The 16552-nt window shown below is 61.1% G+C and overlaps 1 protein-coding gene across 1 annotated transcript in view; it reads left to right on the top strand.

Moving 5' to 3' along the window:
• The window catches only part of XPO5 (exportin 5), a gene marked incomplete at its 5' end in the record, with an annotated part of 111415 nt that extends 95996 nt beyond the window's left edge, over positions 1-15419 (top strand). Inside the window, 4 exon segments of the mRNA XM_075584239.1 lie at positions 4022-4129; positions 4597-4734; positions 7297-7458; positions 14044-15419. Of these exon segments, the coding sequence (XP_075440354.1) occupies positions 4022-4129; positions 4597-4734; positions 7297-7458; positions 14044-14196 (561 nt within the window).
• Between the last annotated feature and the right edge of the window lie 1133 nt (positions 15420-16552).

A 16552-nucleotide genomic window follows, 5' to 3' on the forward strand; every position in this document is an offset into this window, starting at 1 on the left:
GGCAGGGGCTGGTGGGAGGGGAGCAGGGCCGGGGGCAGGGGCTGGTGGGAGGGGAGCAGGGCCGGGGCAGGGGCTGGTGGGAGAGGGGGAGCAGGGCCGGGGCAGGGGCCTGGTGGGAGGGAGCAGGGCAGGGGCTGGTGGGAGGGGAGCGGGGCAGGGGCTGGTGGGAGTAGGGGGCATAGGGCCGGGGCAGGGGCTGGTGGGAGGGGGCAGGGCCGGGGCAGGGGCTGGTGGGAGGGGGCACAGGGCCGGGGCAGGGGCTGGTGGGAGGGGAGCAGGGCCGGGGCAGGGGCTGGTGGGAGGGGAGCAGGGCCGGGGCAGGGGCTGGTGGGAGGGGGAGCAGGGCCGGGGCAGGGGGCTGGTGGGAGGGGAGCAGGGCCGGGGCAGGGGCTGGTGGGAGGGGGCACAGGGCCAGGGCAGAGGCTGGTGGGAGGGGAGCAGGGCCAGGGCAGAGGCTGGTGGGAGGGGAGCAGGGCCGGGGCAGGGGCTGGTGGGAGGGGAGCAGGGCCGGGGCAGGGGCTGGTGGGAGGGGAGCAGGGCCGGGGCAGGGGCTGGTGGGAGGGGAGCAGGGCCGGGGCAGGGGCTGGTGGGAGGGGGCAGGGCTGGGGCAGGGGCTGGTGGGAGGGGGCAGGGCCGGGGCAGGGGCTGGTGGGAGGGAGCAGGGCCGGGGGCAGGGGCTGGTGGGAGGGGAGCAGGGCCGGGGCAGGGGCTGGTGGGAGGGGAGCCGGGGCAGGGGCTGGTGGGAGGGGGCAGGGCCGGGGCAGGGGCTGGTGGGAGGGGAGCGGGGCAGGGGCTGGTGGGATTGGAGCAGGGCCGGGGCAGGGGCTGGTGGGAGGGGGCACAGGGCCGGGGTAGAGGCTGGTGGGAGGGGGCACAGGGCCGGGGCAGAGGCTGGTGGGAGGGGGCACAGGGCCGGGGCAGAGGCTGGTGGGAGGGGGCGCAGGGCCGGGGCAGAGGCTGGTGGGAGGGGAGCAGGGCCGGGGCAGAGGCTGGTGGGAGGGGAGCAGGGCCGGAGCAGAGGCTGGTGGGAGGGGGCACAGGGCCGGGCAGAGGCTGGTGGGAGGGGGCGCAGGGCTGGAGCAGGGGCTGGTGGGAGGGGGCGCAGGGCTGGAGCAAAGGCTGGTGGGAGGGGGTGCAGGGCTGGAGCAGGGGCTGGTGGGAGGGGGCGCAGGGCCGGGGCTGGTGGGAGGGGGCGCAGGGCCGGGGCAGAGGCTGGTGGGAGGGGGCACAGGGCCGGGCAGAGGCTGGTGGGAGGGGGCACAGGGCTGGAGCAGGGGCTGGTGGGAGGGGGGGGCGCAGGGCTGGAGCAGGGGCTGGTGGGGGGGAGGGGGGCGCAGGGCTGGAGCAGGGGCTGGTGGGGGGGGGCGCAGCAGGGCCGGGGGCAGAGGCTGGTGGGGAGGGGCGTAGGGCCGGGGCAGAGGCTGGTGGGAGGGGGCGCAGGGCCGGGGTAGAGGCTGGTGGGGGGGGGGGCGTAGGGCCGGGGCAGAGGCTGGTGGGAGGGGAGCAGGGCCGGGGCAGAGGCTGGTGGGAGGGGAGCAGGGCCGGAGCAGAGGCTGGTGGGGGGGGGCAGGGCCGGAGCAGAGGGTTGTGGGAGGGGGCACAGGGCCGGGGCAGAGGCTGGTGGGAGGGGGCGCAGGGCTGGAGCAGGGGCTGGTGAGAGGGGGCGCAGGGCTGGAGCAAAGGCTGGTGGGAGGGGGCGCAGGGCTGGAGCAGGGGCTGGTGGGAGGGGGCGCAGGGCCGGGGCTGGTGGGAGGGGGCGCAGGGCCGGGGCAGAGGCTGGTGGGAGGGGGCACAGGGCCGGGGCAGAGGCTGGTGGGAGGGGGCACAGGGCTGGAGCAGGGGCTGGTGGGAGGGGGGGGCGCAGGGCTGGAGCAGGGGCTGGTGGGGGGGGGGGGCGCAGGCTGGAGCAGGGGCTGGTGGGAGGGAGCAGGGCCGGGGTAGAGGCTGGTGGGGGGGGGGGGCGTAGGGCCGGGGCAGAGGCTGGTGGGAGGGGAGCAGGGCCGGGGCAGAGGCTGGTGGGAGGGGAGCAGGGCCGGAGCAGAGGCTGGTGGGGGGGGGGCAGGGCTGGAGCAGAGGGTTGTGGGAGGGGGCACAGGGCCGGGGCAGAGGCTGGTGGGAGGGGGCGCAGGGCTGGAGCAGGGGCTGGTGAGAGGGGGCGCAGGGCTGGAGCAAAGGCTGGTGGAGGGGGCGCAGGGCTGGAGCAGGGGCTGGTGGGAGGGGGCGCAGGGCCGGGGCTGGTGGGAGGGGGCGCAGGGCCGGGGCAGAGGCTGGTGGGAGGGGGCACAGGGCCGGGGCAGAGGCTGGTGGGAGGGGGCACAGGGCTGGAGCAGGGCTGGTGGGAGGGGGGGGGCGCAGGGCTGGAGCAGGGGCTGGTGGGGGGGGGGGCGCAGGGCTGGAGCAGGGGCTGGTGGGGGGGGCGCAGGGCCGGGGCAGAGGCTGGTGGGGGGGGGGGGGCGTAGGGCCGGGGCAGAGGCTGGTGGGAGGGGCTGGTGGGAGGGGGCGCAGGGCCGGGGTAGAGGCTGGTGTGGGGGGGGGGGCGTAGGGCCGGGGCAGAGGCTGGTGGGAGGGGGCGCAGGGCCGGGGTAGAGGCTGGTGTGGGGGGGGGGGGGCGTAGGGCCGGGCAGAGGCTGGTGGGAGGGGAGCAGGGCCGGGGCAGAGGCTGGTGGGAGGGGAGCAGGGCCGGAGCAGAGGCTGGTGGGGGGGGGGCACAGGGCCGGGCAGAGGCTGGTGGGAGGGGAGCAGGGCCGGGGCAGAGGCTGGTGGGAGGGGAGCAGGGCCGGAGCAGAGGCTGGTGGGGGGGGGGGGCACAGGGCCGGGGCAGAGGCTGGTGGGAGGGGAGCAGGGCCGGAGCAGAGGCTGGTGGGGGGGGGGGGCACAGGGGCCGGGGCAGAGGCTGGTGGGAGGGGAGCAGGGCCGGGCAGAGGCTGGTGGGAGGGGAGCAGGGCCGGAGCAGAGGCTGGTGGGGGGGGGCGCAGGGCTGGAGCAGGGGCTGGTGGGAGGGGGCGCAGGGCCGGGGCTGGTGGGAGGGGGCGCAGGGCTGGAGCAAAGGCTGGTGGGAGGGGGCGCAGGGCTGGAGCAGGGGCTGGTGGGAGGGGCGCAGGGCCGGGGCTGGTGGGAGGGGGCGCAGGGCCGGGGCAGAGGCTGGTGGGAGGGGGCACAGGGCTGGAGCAGGGGCTGGTGGGAGGGGGGGGGCGCAGGGCTGGAGCAGGGGCTGGTGGGGGGGGGGGGCGCAGGGCTGGAGCAGGGGCTGGTGGGGGGGGGCGCAGGGCCGGGGGCAGAGGCTGGTGGGGGGGGGCGTAGGGCCGGGGCAGAGGCTGGTGAGAGGGGCTGGTGGGAGGGGGCGCAGGGCCGGGGTAGAGGCTGGTGGGGGGGGGGGGGGCGTAGGGCCGGGGCAGAGGCTGGTGGGAGGGGAGCAGGGCCGGGGCAGAGGCTGGTGGGAGGGAGCAGGGCCGGAGCAGAGGCTGGTGGGGGGGGGGCACAGGGCCGGGGCAGAGGCTGGTGGGAGGGGAGCAGGGCCGGAGCAGAGGCTGGTGGGGGGGGGGGGCACAGGGCCGGGGCAGAGGCTGGTGGGAGGGGAGCAGGGCCGGGGCAGAGGCTGGTGGGAGGGGAGCAGGGCCGGAGCAGAGGCTGGTGGGGGGGGGGGGGGCACAGGGCCGGGGGCAGAGGCTGGTGGGGGGGGGGCACAGGGCCGGGGCAGAGGCTGGTGGGAGGGGAGCAGGGCCGGAGCAGAGGCTGGTGGGGGGGGGGCACAGGGCCGGGGCAGAGGCTGGGGGAGGGGAGCAGGGCCGGAGCAGAGGCTGGTGGGGGGGGGGGGCACAGGGCCGGGGCAGAGGCTGGTGGGAGGGGAGCAGGGCCGGGGCAGAGGCTGGTGGGAGGGGAGCAGGGCCGGGGCAGAGGCTGGTGGGAGGGGGAGCAGGGCCGGAGCAGAGGCTGGTGGGGGGGGGGGCACAGGGCCGGGGCAGAGGCTGGTGGGGGGGCGCAGGGCCGGAGCAGAGGCTCATGGGGCAGCTTGTCGTTACAGGAGGTGTGCTCTGTGCTGCTGATCACTGCTTTCTGCCCCCTGGTCTGGAAAGACACAATCGCCTGTCAGAGGACGACCACACACCTGTGCTGGCCGCTGCTCAAACAGGTGGGTGTGCGAGGGCCGGGTGTGCGAGGCCGGGTGTGCGAGGCCGGGTGCTGCTGGCGGTCATGTGACTGTGATCTCACTGCATCTCTCGCCATGCATCTGTGTAATGTCACCACGCATGTTTTACCTGTCTCCCCCCCTCTCGCCTGTCTCCCTCCCTCTCGCCCGTCTCTCCCCCCCACGCCCGTCTCTCCCACCCCACGCCCGTCTCTCCCACCCCCACGCCCGTCTCTCCCACCCCCACGCCCGTCTCTCCCAACCCCCCAAGCCCGTCTCTCCCCCCCCCCCAAGCCTGTCTCTCCCCCCCTCCCCCCCAGCCCGTCCCTCCCCCCCCACGCCCGTATCTCCCCCCCACGCCCGTATCTCCCCCCCCACGCCCGTATCTCCCCCCCCCCCCCACGCCCGTATCTCTCCCCCCCCCCCCCACGCCCGTATCTCACAGCTCATCTGTCTCCCCCATCCCGCAGGTGATCTCCAGCTTGCTAAACTCTGACGCGGCGCTCTGCTTCTTCACGAACGTGCTGCGCGGGCTGCAGGTGCACGGACAGCACGACGGCTGCATGGCTGCGCTGGTCAACCTGGCGTTCCAGATATACGAGGCTCTGGTGAGGAGAACGACACTGCGCACACGCACACGCACACGCACACGCAAAGGAGTGTTTATCCATAAAGTGTTTCTTTCCTCTTATCCGCCCCGTCCTGGTCAGAGACCCAATAAAGAGGATGGGGGACTGCGGCTGGCCTCTTCCGCTGACCGCGCGCGCTGACCACGCGTGCCTCTTCCGCTGACCGCGCGCGCTGACCACGTGCGCCTCTTCCGCTGACCGCGCGCGCTGACCAAGTGCGCCTCTTCCGCTGACCGCGCGCGCTGACCACGTGCGTCTCTTCCGCTTATCGCACACGCGCCTCTTCCGCTGACCGCGCGCGCCTCTTCCGCTGATCGCACACGCGCCTCTTCCGCTGACCGCGCGCGCCTCTTCCGCTGATTGCACACGCGCCTCTCCCGCTGACCGCGCGCGCCTCCCTCTGACCGCGCGCACCTCTTCCGCTGACCAAGTGCGCCTCTTCCGCTGACCGCACGCGCTGACCACGTGCGCCTCTTCTGCTGACCGCACGCGCTGACCACGTGCGCCTCTTTCGCTGACCGCACGCGCTGACCACGTGCGCCTCTTCCGCTGACCACGTGCGCTGACCACGCGCCTCTCGTGCTGACCACGCGCCTCTCGCGCTGACCACGCACCTCTCGCGCTGACCGACAGGGTTATGGGGTCAGTCCATCCTAGGGGCTCGCGCTGACCTTCAGGGTTATGGGGTCAGTCCCTCCTAGGGGCTCGAGCTGACCGTCAGGGTTATGGGGTCAGTCCCTCCTAGGGGCTCGAGTTGACCGTCAGGGTTATGGGGTCAGTCCCTCCTAGGGGCTCACGCTGACCGTCAGGCTTATGGGGTCAGTCCCTCCTAGGGGCTCGCGCTGACCGTCAGGGTTATGGGGTCAGTCCCTCCTAGGGGCTCGCGCTGACCGTCAGGGTTATGGGGTCAGTCCCTCCTAGGGGCTCACGCTGACCGTCAGGGTTATGGGGTCAGTCCCTCCTAGGGGCTCACGCTGACCGTCAGGGTTATGGGGTCAGTCCCTCCTAGGGGCTCGCGCTGACCGTCAGGGTTATGGGGTCAGTCCCTCCTAGGGGCTCGCGCTGACCGTCAGGGTTATGGGGTCAGTCCCTCCTAGGGGCTCGAGTTGACCGTCAGGGTTATGGGGTCAGTCCCTCCTAGGGGCTCACGCTGACCGTCAGGGTTATGGGGTCAGTCCCTCCTAGGGGCTCGCGCTGACCGTCAGGGTTATGGGGTCAGTCCCTCCTAGGGGCTCGCGCTGACCGTCAGGGTTATGGGGTCAGTCCCTCCTAGGGGCTCGCGCTGACCGTCAGGGTTATGGGGTCAGTCCCTCCTAGGGGCTCGTGCTGACCGCGCGCGCCTCGCACTGACCTTCCAAGTCTTCATCTCACTTACACACACGTTTCAAACATTTATTGATTTTTGTAAATATGTATGTTTCAGATTTTTGTAAATAGTCTCCCAGATGTGACCCCTTAACCATGTCACTGCCATTAGTACACTTTGCCCCTAGGAGGGACTGGCCCCTTAACCCTGTCACTGCCATTAGTACACTGTGTTCCTAGGAGGGACTGACCCCTTAACCATGTCACTGCCATTAGTACACTTTGCCCCTAGGAGGGACTGACCCCTTAACCCTGTCACTGCCATTAGTACACTTTGCCCCTAGGAGGGACTGACCCCTTAACCATGTCACTGCCACTAGTCCACTTTGACCCTAGGAGGGACTGACCCCTTAAGCCTGTCACTGCCATTAGTACACTTTGCCCCTAGGAGTGGCTGACCCCTTAACCCTGTCACTGCCATTAGTACACTTTGTCCCTAGGAGGGACTGGCCCCTTAACCCTGTCACTGCCATTAGTACACTGCCCCTAGGAGGGACTGACCCCTTAACCCTGTCACTGCCATTAGTACACTTTGTCCCTAGGAGGGACTGACCCCTTAACCATGTCACTGCCACTAGTCCACTTTGACCCTAGGAGGGACTGACCCCTTAAGCCTGTCACTGCCATTAGTACACTTTGCCCCTAGGAGTGGCTGACCCCTTAACCCTGTCACTGCCATTAGTACACTTTGTCCCTAGGAGGGACTGGCCCCTTAACCCTGTCACTGCCATTAGTACACTGCCCCTAGGAGGGACTGACCCCTTAACCCTGTCACTGCCATTAGTACACTTTGCCCCTAGGAGGGGCTGACCCCTTAACCCTGTCACTGCCATTAGTACACTTTGCCCCTAGGAGTGGCTGACCCCTTAACCCTGTCACTGCCATTAGTACTCTGCCCCTAGGAGGGACTGACCCCTTAACCCTGTCACTGCCATTAGTACACTTTGCCCCTAGGAGGGACTGACCCCTTAACCCTGTCACTGCCATTAGTACACTTTGCCCCTAGGAGTGGCTGACCCCTTAACCCTGTCACTGCCATTAGTACACTTTGCCCCTAGGAGGGACTGACCCCTTAACCCTGTCACTGCCATTAGTACACTTTGCCCCTAGGAGGGGCTGACCCCTCATGTCTCCTTGTTGCTGCCGCTCCTGTGTATAATACATCTCTCCCCCCAGCGGCCGCAGTACCCGGAGCTGCGCGGGGTGATGGAGCAGGTCCCCGAGATCCAACGCGAGTCCCTGGAACAGTTTGACGCGAAGCTCCTGTTTCCCACGCAGAAACTGACCGACAAGAAACGGAAGGATCACTTCAAGCGGCTGATCTCCGGCTGTATCGGGGTGAGACGTAAGGACGCTGTGTGATCAGGGGGCAGAGCCTGGTCTCACGGCTCCTCACCCAGCGGCCCTGGGAGATTCTGGGCGGCGTGGGCAGCTCCGGGGCGGGGGGGATGGGGCGCGTGGGAGGCTCCGGGGCAGGGGGGATAGTGCACGTGGGAGGCTCCAGGGCGGGGTGATGGTGTGCGTGGGCAGCTCCGGGGTGGGGAGCGTGGGCAGCTTCGGGGGGTGGGGCGCGTGGGCAGCTCCAGGGGGTGGGGCACGTGGGCAGCTCCGGGGGGGTGGGGCACGTGGGCAGCTCCGGGGGGGGTGGGGGGTGGGGGCAGCTCCGGGGGGGTGGGGCGCGGGGGCAGCTCCTGGGGGGTGGGGCGCGGGGGCAGCTCCGGGGGGGTGGGGCGCGGGGGCAGCTCCTAGGGGGTGGGGCGCGGGGGCAGCTCCTAGGGGGTGGGGCGCGGGGGCAGCTCCGGGGGGCGTCTGGTAGCGCTCCCCAGTATCGCGCCCGCGTTCCCCAGTATCGCGCCCGCGCTCCCCAGTATCGCGCTCGCGCTCCCCAGTATCGCGCCCGCGCTCCCCAGTATCGCGCCCGCGCTCCCTGTGAAGAAAATGGGGGTAATCAGCGCATTAATAAAGGCAGTGTGCTCGGCTGGTTACCCCTATTTCGTATTGGGGATGAAGGGGTTAATTTTTCATGCGCTGTACATGTATTAATTTTTCCTCTGTCCCTTGTTGTCCCCATTTTGCAGGATTGTATGAGCTTGCAGTATAGTACATCCCAAGCGCACACACATGAAAAATATAATTGTGAAATAAGGGGACAAGGAATGATCAATAAAGTGTATTGTTGCTGCAGGTTTTAAGAGACATTCAGCAGGATGAGGTTTTTTTTCTCCTGTCATTAAAATGCACAAGAACCAAATGTTTTGACACCTATGAGCTGGGTCACTTGCCTATGCAAGCTTCAAAGCTAGCCTGCTGGGCCCACACCTGTAAGTCTCTCTGGAAGTTGCATATCAAAAGACCCAGAGTCCAGTGGGTGTGAATTGGCCAGATGGATGCTAAATAGGAAATCCTGTTGACCATTTGTGCTGGCTCACACCCTGAGTTTCCCCCTTTCAGCCTGAGAGGGGCCAGGTAGAGAGGGGAGTGCACCTATGCTAAGTAGCCAAGGTGGCGTTGTCGCACATGCTCTGTGTGAAAAGGAAACCCCTAGTGCCCACTCTCCAAACTGTGGGCAAGTAGGTGATTGGGAATGATTACTTTCCCATGAGGGGGATTGGGTGGGTATGCTGGCGATAGGCTTCCAAACCCTATATACATCCCACCCAGGCTATTCCCATTGTCTTTCGTTTTTCATTCTACCATGTGAGAGGATTTCCAACACGCTTCTTATAGCGGAGAAGAGCAGCAGCACATTCCTGGAACGCAAAGAGTCTTTACATCGGAACCAAGGACAAAACTCTGTGTTAGGACACTGTGATTGCTGGGGGTTATCTGATTAACCCCAACGGACCAGAAAAGACTTTGCACATTCACAGAGGGATTGGGCTGGCAATTTATGCTGCAGTTGTCGTGTGTTTGCCTATCAAGGGAATAAATCTCCGTTTATTTTGCTCAACTTGTTCTGCTCAATTGGGATCCACAAAATATAAATGTGTTAATAAGTGCGTCTCCCTTGACAAGCATTTAAAACTGGTGGCAGCGTGGTGGGATACTGATTGAGCCTATATTGCAGTTTCCTGCGGGGCTCTGTAATATAGTGAGGATCTCGTGGATTGCGAGCTCCTCAGACAAGTGGCAACTTACACACACTTCTAAAGAGCACGAGATAATTCACTGGTCTCTGGACCCATACCCCGGTGGCACCATGAGTCCACGCTCAGGAAGGTTTTGTACCTGGAACCGGGCGCAGATAGTGGAGAGATGTGTGGGGTACGGTTTCACGACAGACGGTCGTTCAGAGTCAGCTGAAGGAGAATGAGGGCAGGATGGCCCCACCAGCTGCTGTGGCAGCAGACAGTACTCGGCCCGGAGTGCAGGAGGTCCCTCCAGCTCCAGGGCTGCATGGACGGGGGGAGGATGTCAGTGACCACCTGGAAGAGGGTGGCGTGGTACCAGGGGGTGCAGATGGGTTAGTCGCTGCAGCGACCGGACTTGCTGCCTCTGAATTCATTGCACTCCTCACCGCCTGGGGAGAAGGGCTTAGCTAAGAACAGCGACTCCAGCTCCTGTCGACAGCGCTTGGAAGGCCCCCTCACTCCCACCTGGTCAGCGGGGAACAGGACATTCCCAGAGTAACTGTTGTGGAAGCAGCAGAGCCAGCAAATGAATATGTAACCAGCAGAGCCTTGGTGAACAACACAGCAGTCCCCAGAGAGGCAGCCATTCCGGCTAGGGGGGACCAGTCTGCACCTCAGCGGACTCCCAAACATACAGTGGCCAGCAATACGCCCAATACTGGGGAGTTCAAGCTTGAGAGGCGGTGCTATCATTGCCACAAGGTGGGCCACATCCGGCCACATTGCCCGGACCGTGAGCGGTCTGGGGGACCCCATCAGGGGCAACGTTCACAAGCTGCAGGGCCAGTAACCCAGCTTGGGCTGGCCCACACAGAGGAACAGAGCACAGCCATGGAGCCACAACTAAGAGGGATGTCCCAGGCAGATGCTGCTTTTGTCACCTCAGAGCCAGCAGCAGTGAGCAGAGGATGTCCAAATGCATCAGTCGAGATGCAGCCTGCTGATGTCCTGAGCAGGCACCCACGGAGGGTTACCTTTGGTAACCAGATTTGGGTGCTGCTGTTAATCTGGTGCAGCCAGAAGATTTGCTCCTGGGCACGGGGATGCAAAGAACCATGCCTGATGGAGGGCTGCAGTCATTCCAGGGTGCCCAGATTGTTTTGGATGGGGGTGCCAATCATGAGACATTGTGAAACTAGAGAGTGTGCAGAGAAGAGCCACCAAATTAATAAAGGGGATGGACATTCTAACTTATGAGGAGAGGCTAGCTAAATTAGATTTATTTACATTAGAAAAGAGGCGTCTAAGAGGGGATATGATAACTATATACAAATATATTCAGGTACAGTACAAGGAGCTTTCAAAAGAACTATTCATCCCACGGGCAGTACAAAGGACTCGGGCCATCCCTTAAGGTTGGAGGAAAGGAAATTTCACCAGCAACAAAGGAAAGGGTTCTTTACAGTAAGGGAAGTTAAAATGTGGAATTCATTACCCATGGAGACTGTGATGGCAGATACAATAGATTTGTTCAAAAAAAGGTTGGACATCTTTTTAGATGGGAAAGGTATACAGGGATATACCAAATAAGTATACATGGGAAGGATGTTGATCCAGGGATTAATCCGATTGCCAATTCTTGGAGTCAGGAAGGAATTAATTTTTCCCCTTAATGGGGTTTTTTGTTTGCTTCCTCTGGATCAATAAGTAAGTATAGATATAGAATAAAGTATCTGTTGTCTGAATTTAGCATAGGTTGAACTTGATGGACGTTCGTCTTTTTTCAACCTTATCTACTATGTAACTGTGTAACTATGACATGAGGGAGGTGGGGGTTTTGTCCAGGGAAACTGCTGAGGTGCGCCTTAGCAATAACCTGGAGCCTGTGATCTGTGTGGTTGCTGCGGAATTGCCTGCTGTTGCGGCGATTCCTAAGAGCCTGTCCTCAGGAATCACAGCAGAATCAACCTCTGTCCCCCTGCATTTGGGACCTACGGTTCCAGCAGTCTCTGAGGAGACCAGACAGGTAAGCCAGACTACTGAGTCGCGACCAGTGACTGACTTACTGTTCCCTTTACCTGTCCCTGTTACCCCTGACTTAGAGACTAAGGGTGGGTGGTTAGGATTAGGGACAGCAGATAGGGACGCGGTGAAAGCTGACCCCAGCTTAGAAGGTATGGGACTGTGGGCGTCCGAGTCCTGGGAAAGCGGGGGGGCAGACCCACAGGCTGTGGCACCGCGGGCTCTGGGGTAGGGAGCCAGGTTCTACCGGGTCAGCCAGGGGCTGGACAGGTAGAAGACGGTTAGTGGGACCCAGGGAGGGTAGGCAGCAAGTGTTGCAGGTAGCCTTCCCCAGTCCACTAGTGGGGCACCAGGGGGTCGCTCACATGAGAACCCAGCTGTTGCAGCCTTACTTCTGGCCGGAGGCAGCAGGGGCAGTGGCAGACTTTGGCCACCGCTGGGACGCCTGCCAGCCAGAGGGTAAAGCGGGTGATTATGTGCAGATGCTCCTGAACCTGTTACCAGGAATGGGGAACGTGTTTCAGGAAGTAGCTCAGGCAGTGCCAGGCCTCTTAGGTAGGATAGGGTTTCCTAGAGGGGTCCTAGTTGAGCTAGGGGCCCTGGGAGGTAGGCAGGCAGGGGCTGAAGCCGGGGCTAGGGTACAGCAGCCTAGAGTCCTGTTCTCAGACAAGCTGGGCAGGGCACATAGTACAGATCAGCCTGTGCTTCCAGGTGATCTGCATCCTCTGCATAAGAATACCTATGGAGTACCAGCAGAGGTGGCAGACAGTGTAGAGAGGAAGGCAAAGGGGGGGGGGGTCAGTCTTCAGCCTTCAGAATGGCCTCTGAGTTTTTCAGGGTGCAATTCAGGATGAGGAATGCTCTGGCTACCTCCCACCGCCTGGTCAGGAGGGCACTAGAGAGAGTGCAGAGGTATGTGGGGACATACAGGGAGAGGATAGTTGGCTTCAGGCAGATCTGGGGTTTATATCCAGGACAGGTAGCAGCAGTGCAAGCCAGGATTAGGGAGACAGGGCTTGCTATTATACCCACTCAGTGTTCAGTAGAGAGGGCAGAGGTATTGCTTCTAGGGCACAGGGTGCGTGGCAGGCGTCTGATTTCTCTAGGGCTCCCTAGTTACTCTAGGCAGGTTACCTCACAGCCGATTAGTAGGACTGACACTCTGACTCATTTGACCCAGAAGCGACTATCTGGTCTCCAGCCTGGGAAAAAGCATTTCTGGCTTTGAAGACTGCACCCATTCTGGACGCTCCAGATTATTCCAACAAGTTTCTGGTGCAGACTGATGCCTCAGACTTTGGCATTGAGGCTGTGCTCAGCCAGGTGAGGGAGAAATTCCAGGTGGGAATACTGATGGCCACTCCCGGCAGGACAATCCCCAAGACCTAATGACTTCAAAAAATCCCAGGTCAGCCCAACCACCAGAGGAGGTGGCCAGGGCAAACCTTGGGCTTTGAGTGGGGGAGGTGTGAAGAAAATGGGGGTAATCAGTGCATTAATTAAGGCAGTGTGCTCGGCTGGTTACCCTTATTTCGTGTTGGGGATGAAGGGGTTAATTTTTCATGCGCTGTACATGTCTTATTTGTCCCTCTGTCCCTTGTTGTCCCCATTTTGCAGGATTGTATGTGCTTGCAGTATAGTACATCCCAAGCACACACACATGAAAAATATAATTGTGAAATAAGGGGACCAGGTATAATCAATAAAGTGTATTTTTGCTGCAGGTTTTAAGAGACAAGCAGGAAGAAGGTTTTTTTTTCTCTTGTCATTAAAATGCGCACAAGAACCAAATGTTTTGACACCTATGAGCTGGGTCACTTGCCTATGCAAGCTTCAAAGCTAGCATGCTGGGCCCACACCTGTAAGTCTCTCTGGAAGTTGCATATCAAAAGACCCAGAGTCCAGTGGGTGTGAATTGGCCAGATGGATGCTAAATAGGAAATCCTGTTGACCATTTGTGCTGGCTCACACCCTGAGTTTCCCCCTTTCAGCCTGAGAGGGGCCAGGTAAAGAGGGGAGTGCACCTATGCTAAGTAGCCAAGGTGGCGTTGTCGCACATGCCCTGTGAGAACAGGAAATCCCTAGTGCCCACTCTCCAAACTGTGGCAAGTAGGGGATTGGGGAATGATTACTTTCCCACGAGGGGGATTGGGTGGGTATGTTGGCGATAGGCTTCCAAACCCTATATACATCCCACCCAGGCTATCCCCATTGTCTTTCGTTTTTCATTCTACCATGTGAGAGGATTTCCAACACGCTTCTTATAGCGGAGAAGAGCAGCAGCACATTCCTGGAACGCAAAGAGTCTTATTACATCGGAACCAAGGACAAAACTCTGCGTTAGGACACTGTGATTGCTGGGGGTTATCTGATTAACCCCAACGGACCAGAAAAGACTTTGCACATTCACAGAAGGATTGGGCTGGCAATTTATGCCCTTGCAAAAGGACTACATTTTAAAAGACAATTTTCTGGTGCTTTGCACCTTTTTGGATATTATCCCCTGTTCCTATACCCGTAAGTGTAATTATTAAGTGTATTCTGCAGTTGTCGTGTGTTTGCCTATCAAGGGAATAAATCTCCGTTTATTTTGCTCAACTTGTTCTGCTCAATTGGGATCCACAAAATATAAATGTGTTAATAAGTGCATCCATCGTGACACTCCCCAGTAACGCTCGCACTCCCCAGTAACGCTCGCGCTACCCAGTAACGCTCGCGCTCCCCAGGAACGCTCGCGCTCCCCAGTAACGCTCGCGCTCCCCAGTAATGCTCGCGCTCCCCACTTCTCACTTTCCCCACTTCTCACTTTCCCCACTTCTCACTTTCCCAGAAGCCCCTGGCTGAGCAGTTTCGGAAGGAAGTTCACATCCGGAACCTGCCTTCTTTGTTCCAGAAGAAATTGAGACCAACGCTGGAGGGTGACCCCCTTCTGGATAACAGCGAGGCGCCTCTCGCAGCCCTCACGGCGCTCTTCCAGCCCTGACCTCTCGCCCCCGGTCACCTGAACTCTCGGTAGAGACTCCTCATATCCCTCTGTGTCTCATGTACATGGCGGTCACTACAGGAGGGCGTAGCCGGGGGTCCGGCGGGGGGAGTTAGACTTCGAACTTCCTGCGGACTCTCATCGCTCTCCCACCCCCCGATGTGTCATATACCCACGGGGGGGTCACAGAATCGGACTCTGTATCCCTGCAGCGTCACAGGCTGTCACCCGAGGGTCTCTCACACACATACACACACACCACACACATACACACACACACCACACAAATACACACCACACACACATACATACACACCACACATATACACCCACAAATACACATACACCCACAAATACACACACCACACACATATACACACCACACATACACACACCACACACATACACACACCACACATACACACACCACACACATACACACACCACACATACACACACCACACACACATGGACACACTGCCGTATAACAGGACAGAAGCACAGAGCTCCCTGCAGCGTCACAGGCTGTCACCCGAGGGTCTCTCACACACATACACACAACACACACCACACACACACACACCACACACACATACATACAAACACCCACAAATACACATACACCCACAAATACACACCACACATAGATACACACACCACACACATATACACACCACACACATACACACACCACACACATGGACACACTGCCGTATAACAGGACAGAAGCACAGAGCTCCCTGCAGCGTCACAGACTGACACCCGAGGGTCACACATACACACACACCCGGACTGAAGCACAGCTCTCCCTGCTGTGTTACTGTCTGCGCATCACTACACCGCAGGAAGCGCGCCAGCTTTCCTGGGGCCTCATCGGAGGAGAGCATCAGCATTCTGGAGAGCTGGAGCAGGGAAGGGGTTAATCGGTGCTCTGGCTGGGAAGGGGTTAATCATTAATTAATCTCACTTGGCTCCCAAAACTTGTAAACAATGTAACTTTTCTTGCAAAAAAAGGTGGCTGCCGCATGACGCGCTCGTGTCATTGTCCGGCACAGCGCAATTCATGTCAGAACCAACCGCCCGTGGGGGAGGTTACAGTGTGTGTGTGAACTATGACATCACAGTATGACATCACACCGCAGGGAGGAGCCTACGTTTTTGAAATCCCATGAAGTTACAGAAATGATTTAATAAATCTTTATGGGGCAGTCCCACTGCGGCCACTAATTGTACACGGGCGTGTCATTCCCACCAGAATGTACCTGTCTGTGTCCCTTTCTCCGGCCACTAATTGTACACGGGGCGCGTCATTCCCACCAGAATGTACCTGTCTGTGTCCCTTTCTCCGGCCACTAATTGTACACGGGGCGTGTCATTCCCACCAGAATGTACCTGTCTGTGTCCCTCTCCGGCCACTAATTGTACACGGGGCGCGTCATTCCCACCAGAATGTACCTGTCTGTGTCCCACTCCGGTCACTAATTGTACACGGGGCGTGTCATTCCCACCAGAATGTACCTGTCTGTGTCCCACTGCGGCCACTAATTGTACACGGGCGTGTCATTCCCACCAGAATGTACCTGTCTGTGTCCCACTGCGGCCACTAATTGTACACGGGGCGCGTCATTCCCACCAGAATGTACCTGTCTGTGTCCCTTTCTCCGGCCACTAATTGTACACGGGGCGTGTCATTCCCACCAGAATGTACCTGTCTGTGTCCCTTTCTCCGGCCACTAATTGTACACGGGGCGTGTCATTCCCACCAGAATGTACCTGTCTGTGTCCCTTTCTCCGGCCACTAATTGTACACGGGGCGTGTCATTCCCACCAGAATGTACCTGTCTGTGTCCCACTCCGGTCACTAATTGTACACGGGGCGTGTCATTCCCACCAGAATGTACCTGTCTGTGTCCCACTGCGGCCACTAATTGTACACGGGCGTGTCATTCCTACCAGAATGTACCTGTCTGTGTCCCTTTCTCCGGCCACTAATTGTACACGGGGCGCGTCATTCCCACCAGAATGTACCTGTCTGTGTCCCTTTCTCCGGCCACTAATTGTACACGGGGCGTGTCATTCCCACCAGAATGTACCTGTCTGTGTCCCTTTCTCCGGCCACTAATTGTACACGGGGCGCGTCATTCCCACCAGAATGTACCTGTCTGTGTCCCACTCCGGTCACTAATTGTACACGGGGCGTGTCATTCCCACCAGAATGTACCTGTCTGTGTCCCACTGCGGCCACTAATTGTACACGGGGCGCGTCATTCCCACCAGAATGTACCTGTCTGTGTCCCTTTCTCCGGCCACTAATTGTACACGGGGCGTGTCATTCCCACCAGAATGTACCTGTCTG

The sequence above is a fragment of the Ascaphus truei genome, unplaced genomic scaffold (genome assembly GCF_040206685.1).
Source record: "Ascaphus truei isolate aAscTru1 unplaced genomic scaffold, aAscTru1.hap1 HAP1_SCAFFOLD_510, whole genome shotgun sequence".
Taxonomy (NCBI): domain Eukaryota; kingdom Metazoa; phylum Chordata; class Amphibia; order Anura; family Ascaphidae; genus Ascaphus; species Ascaphus truei.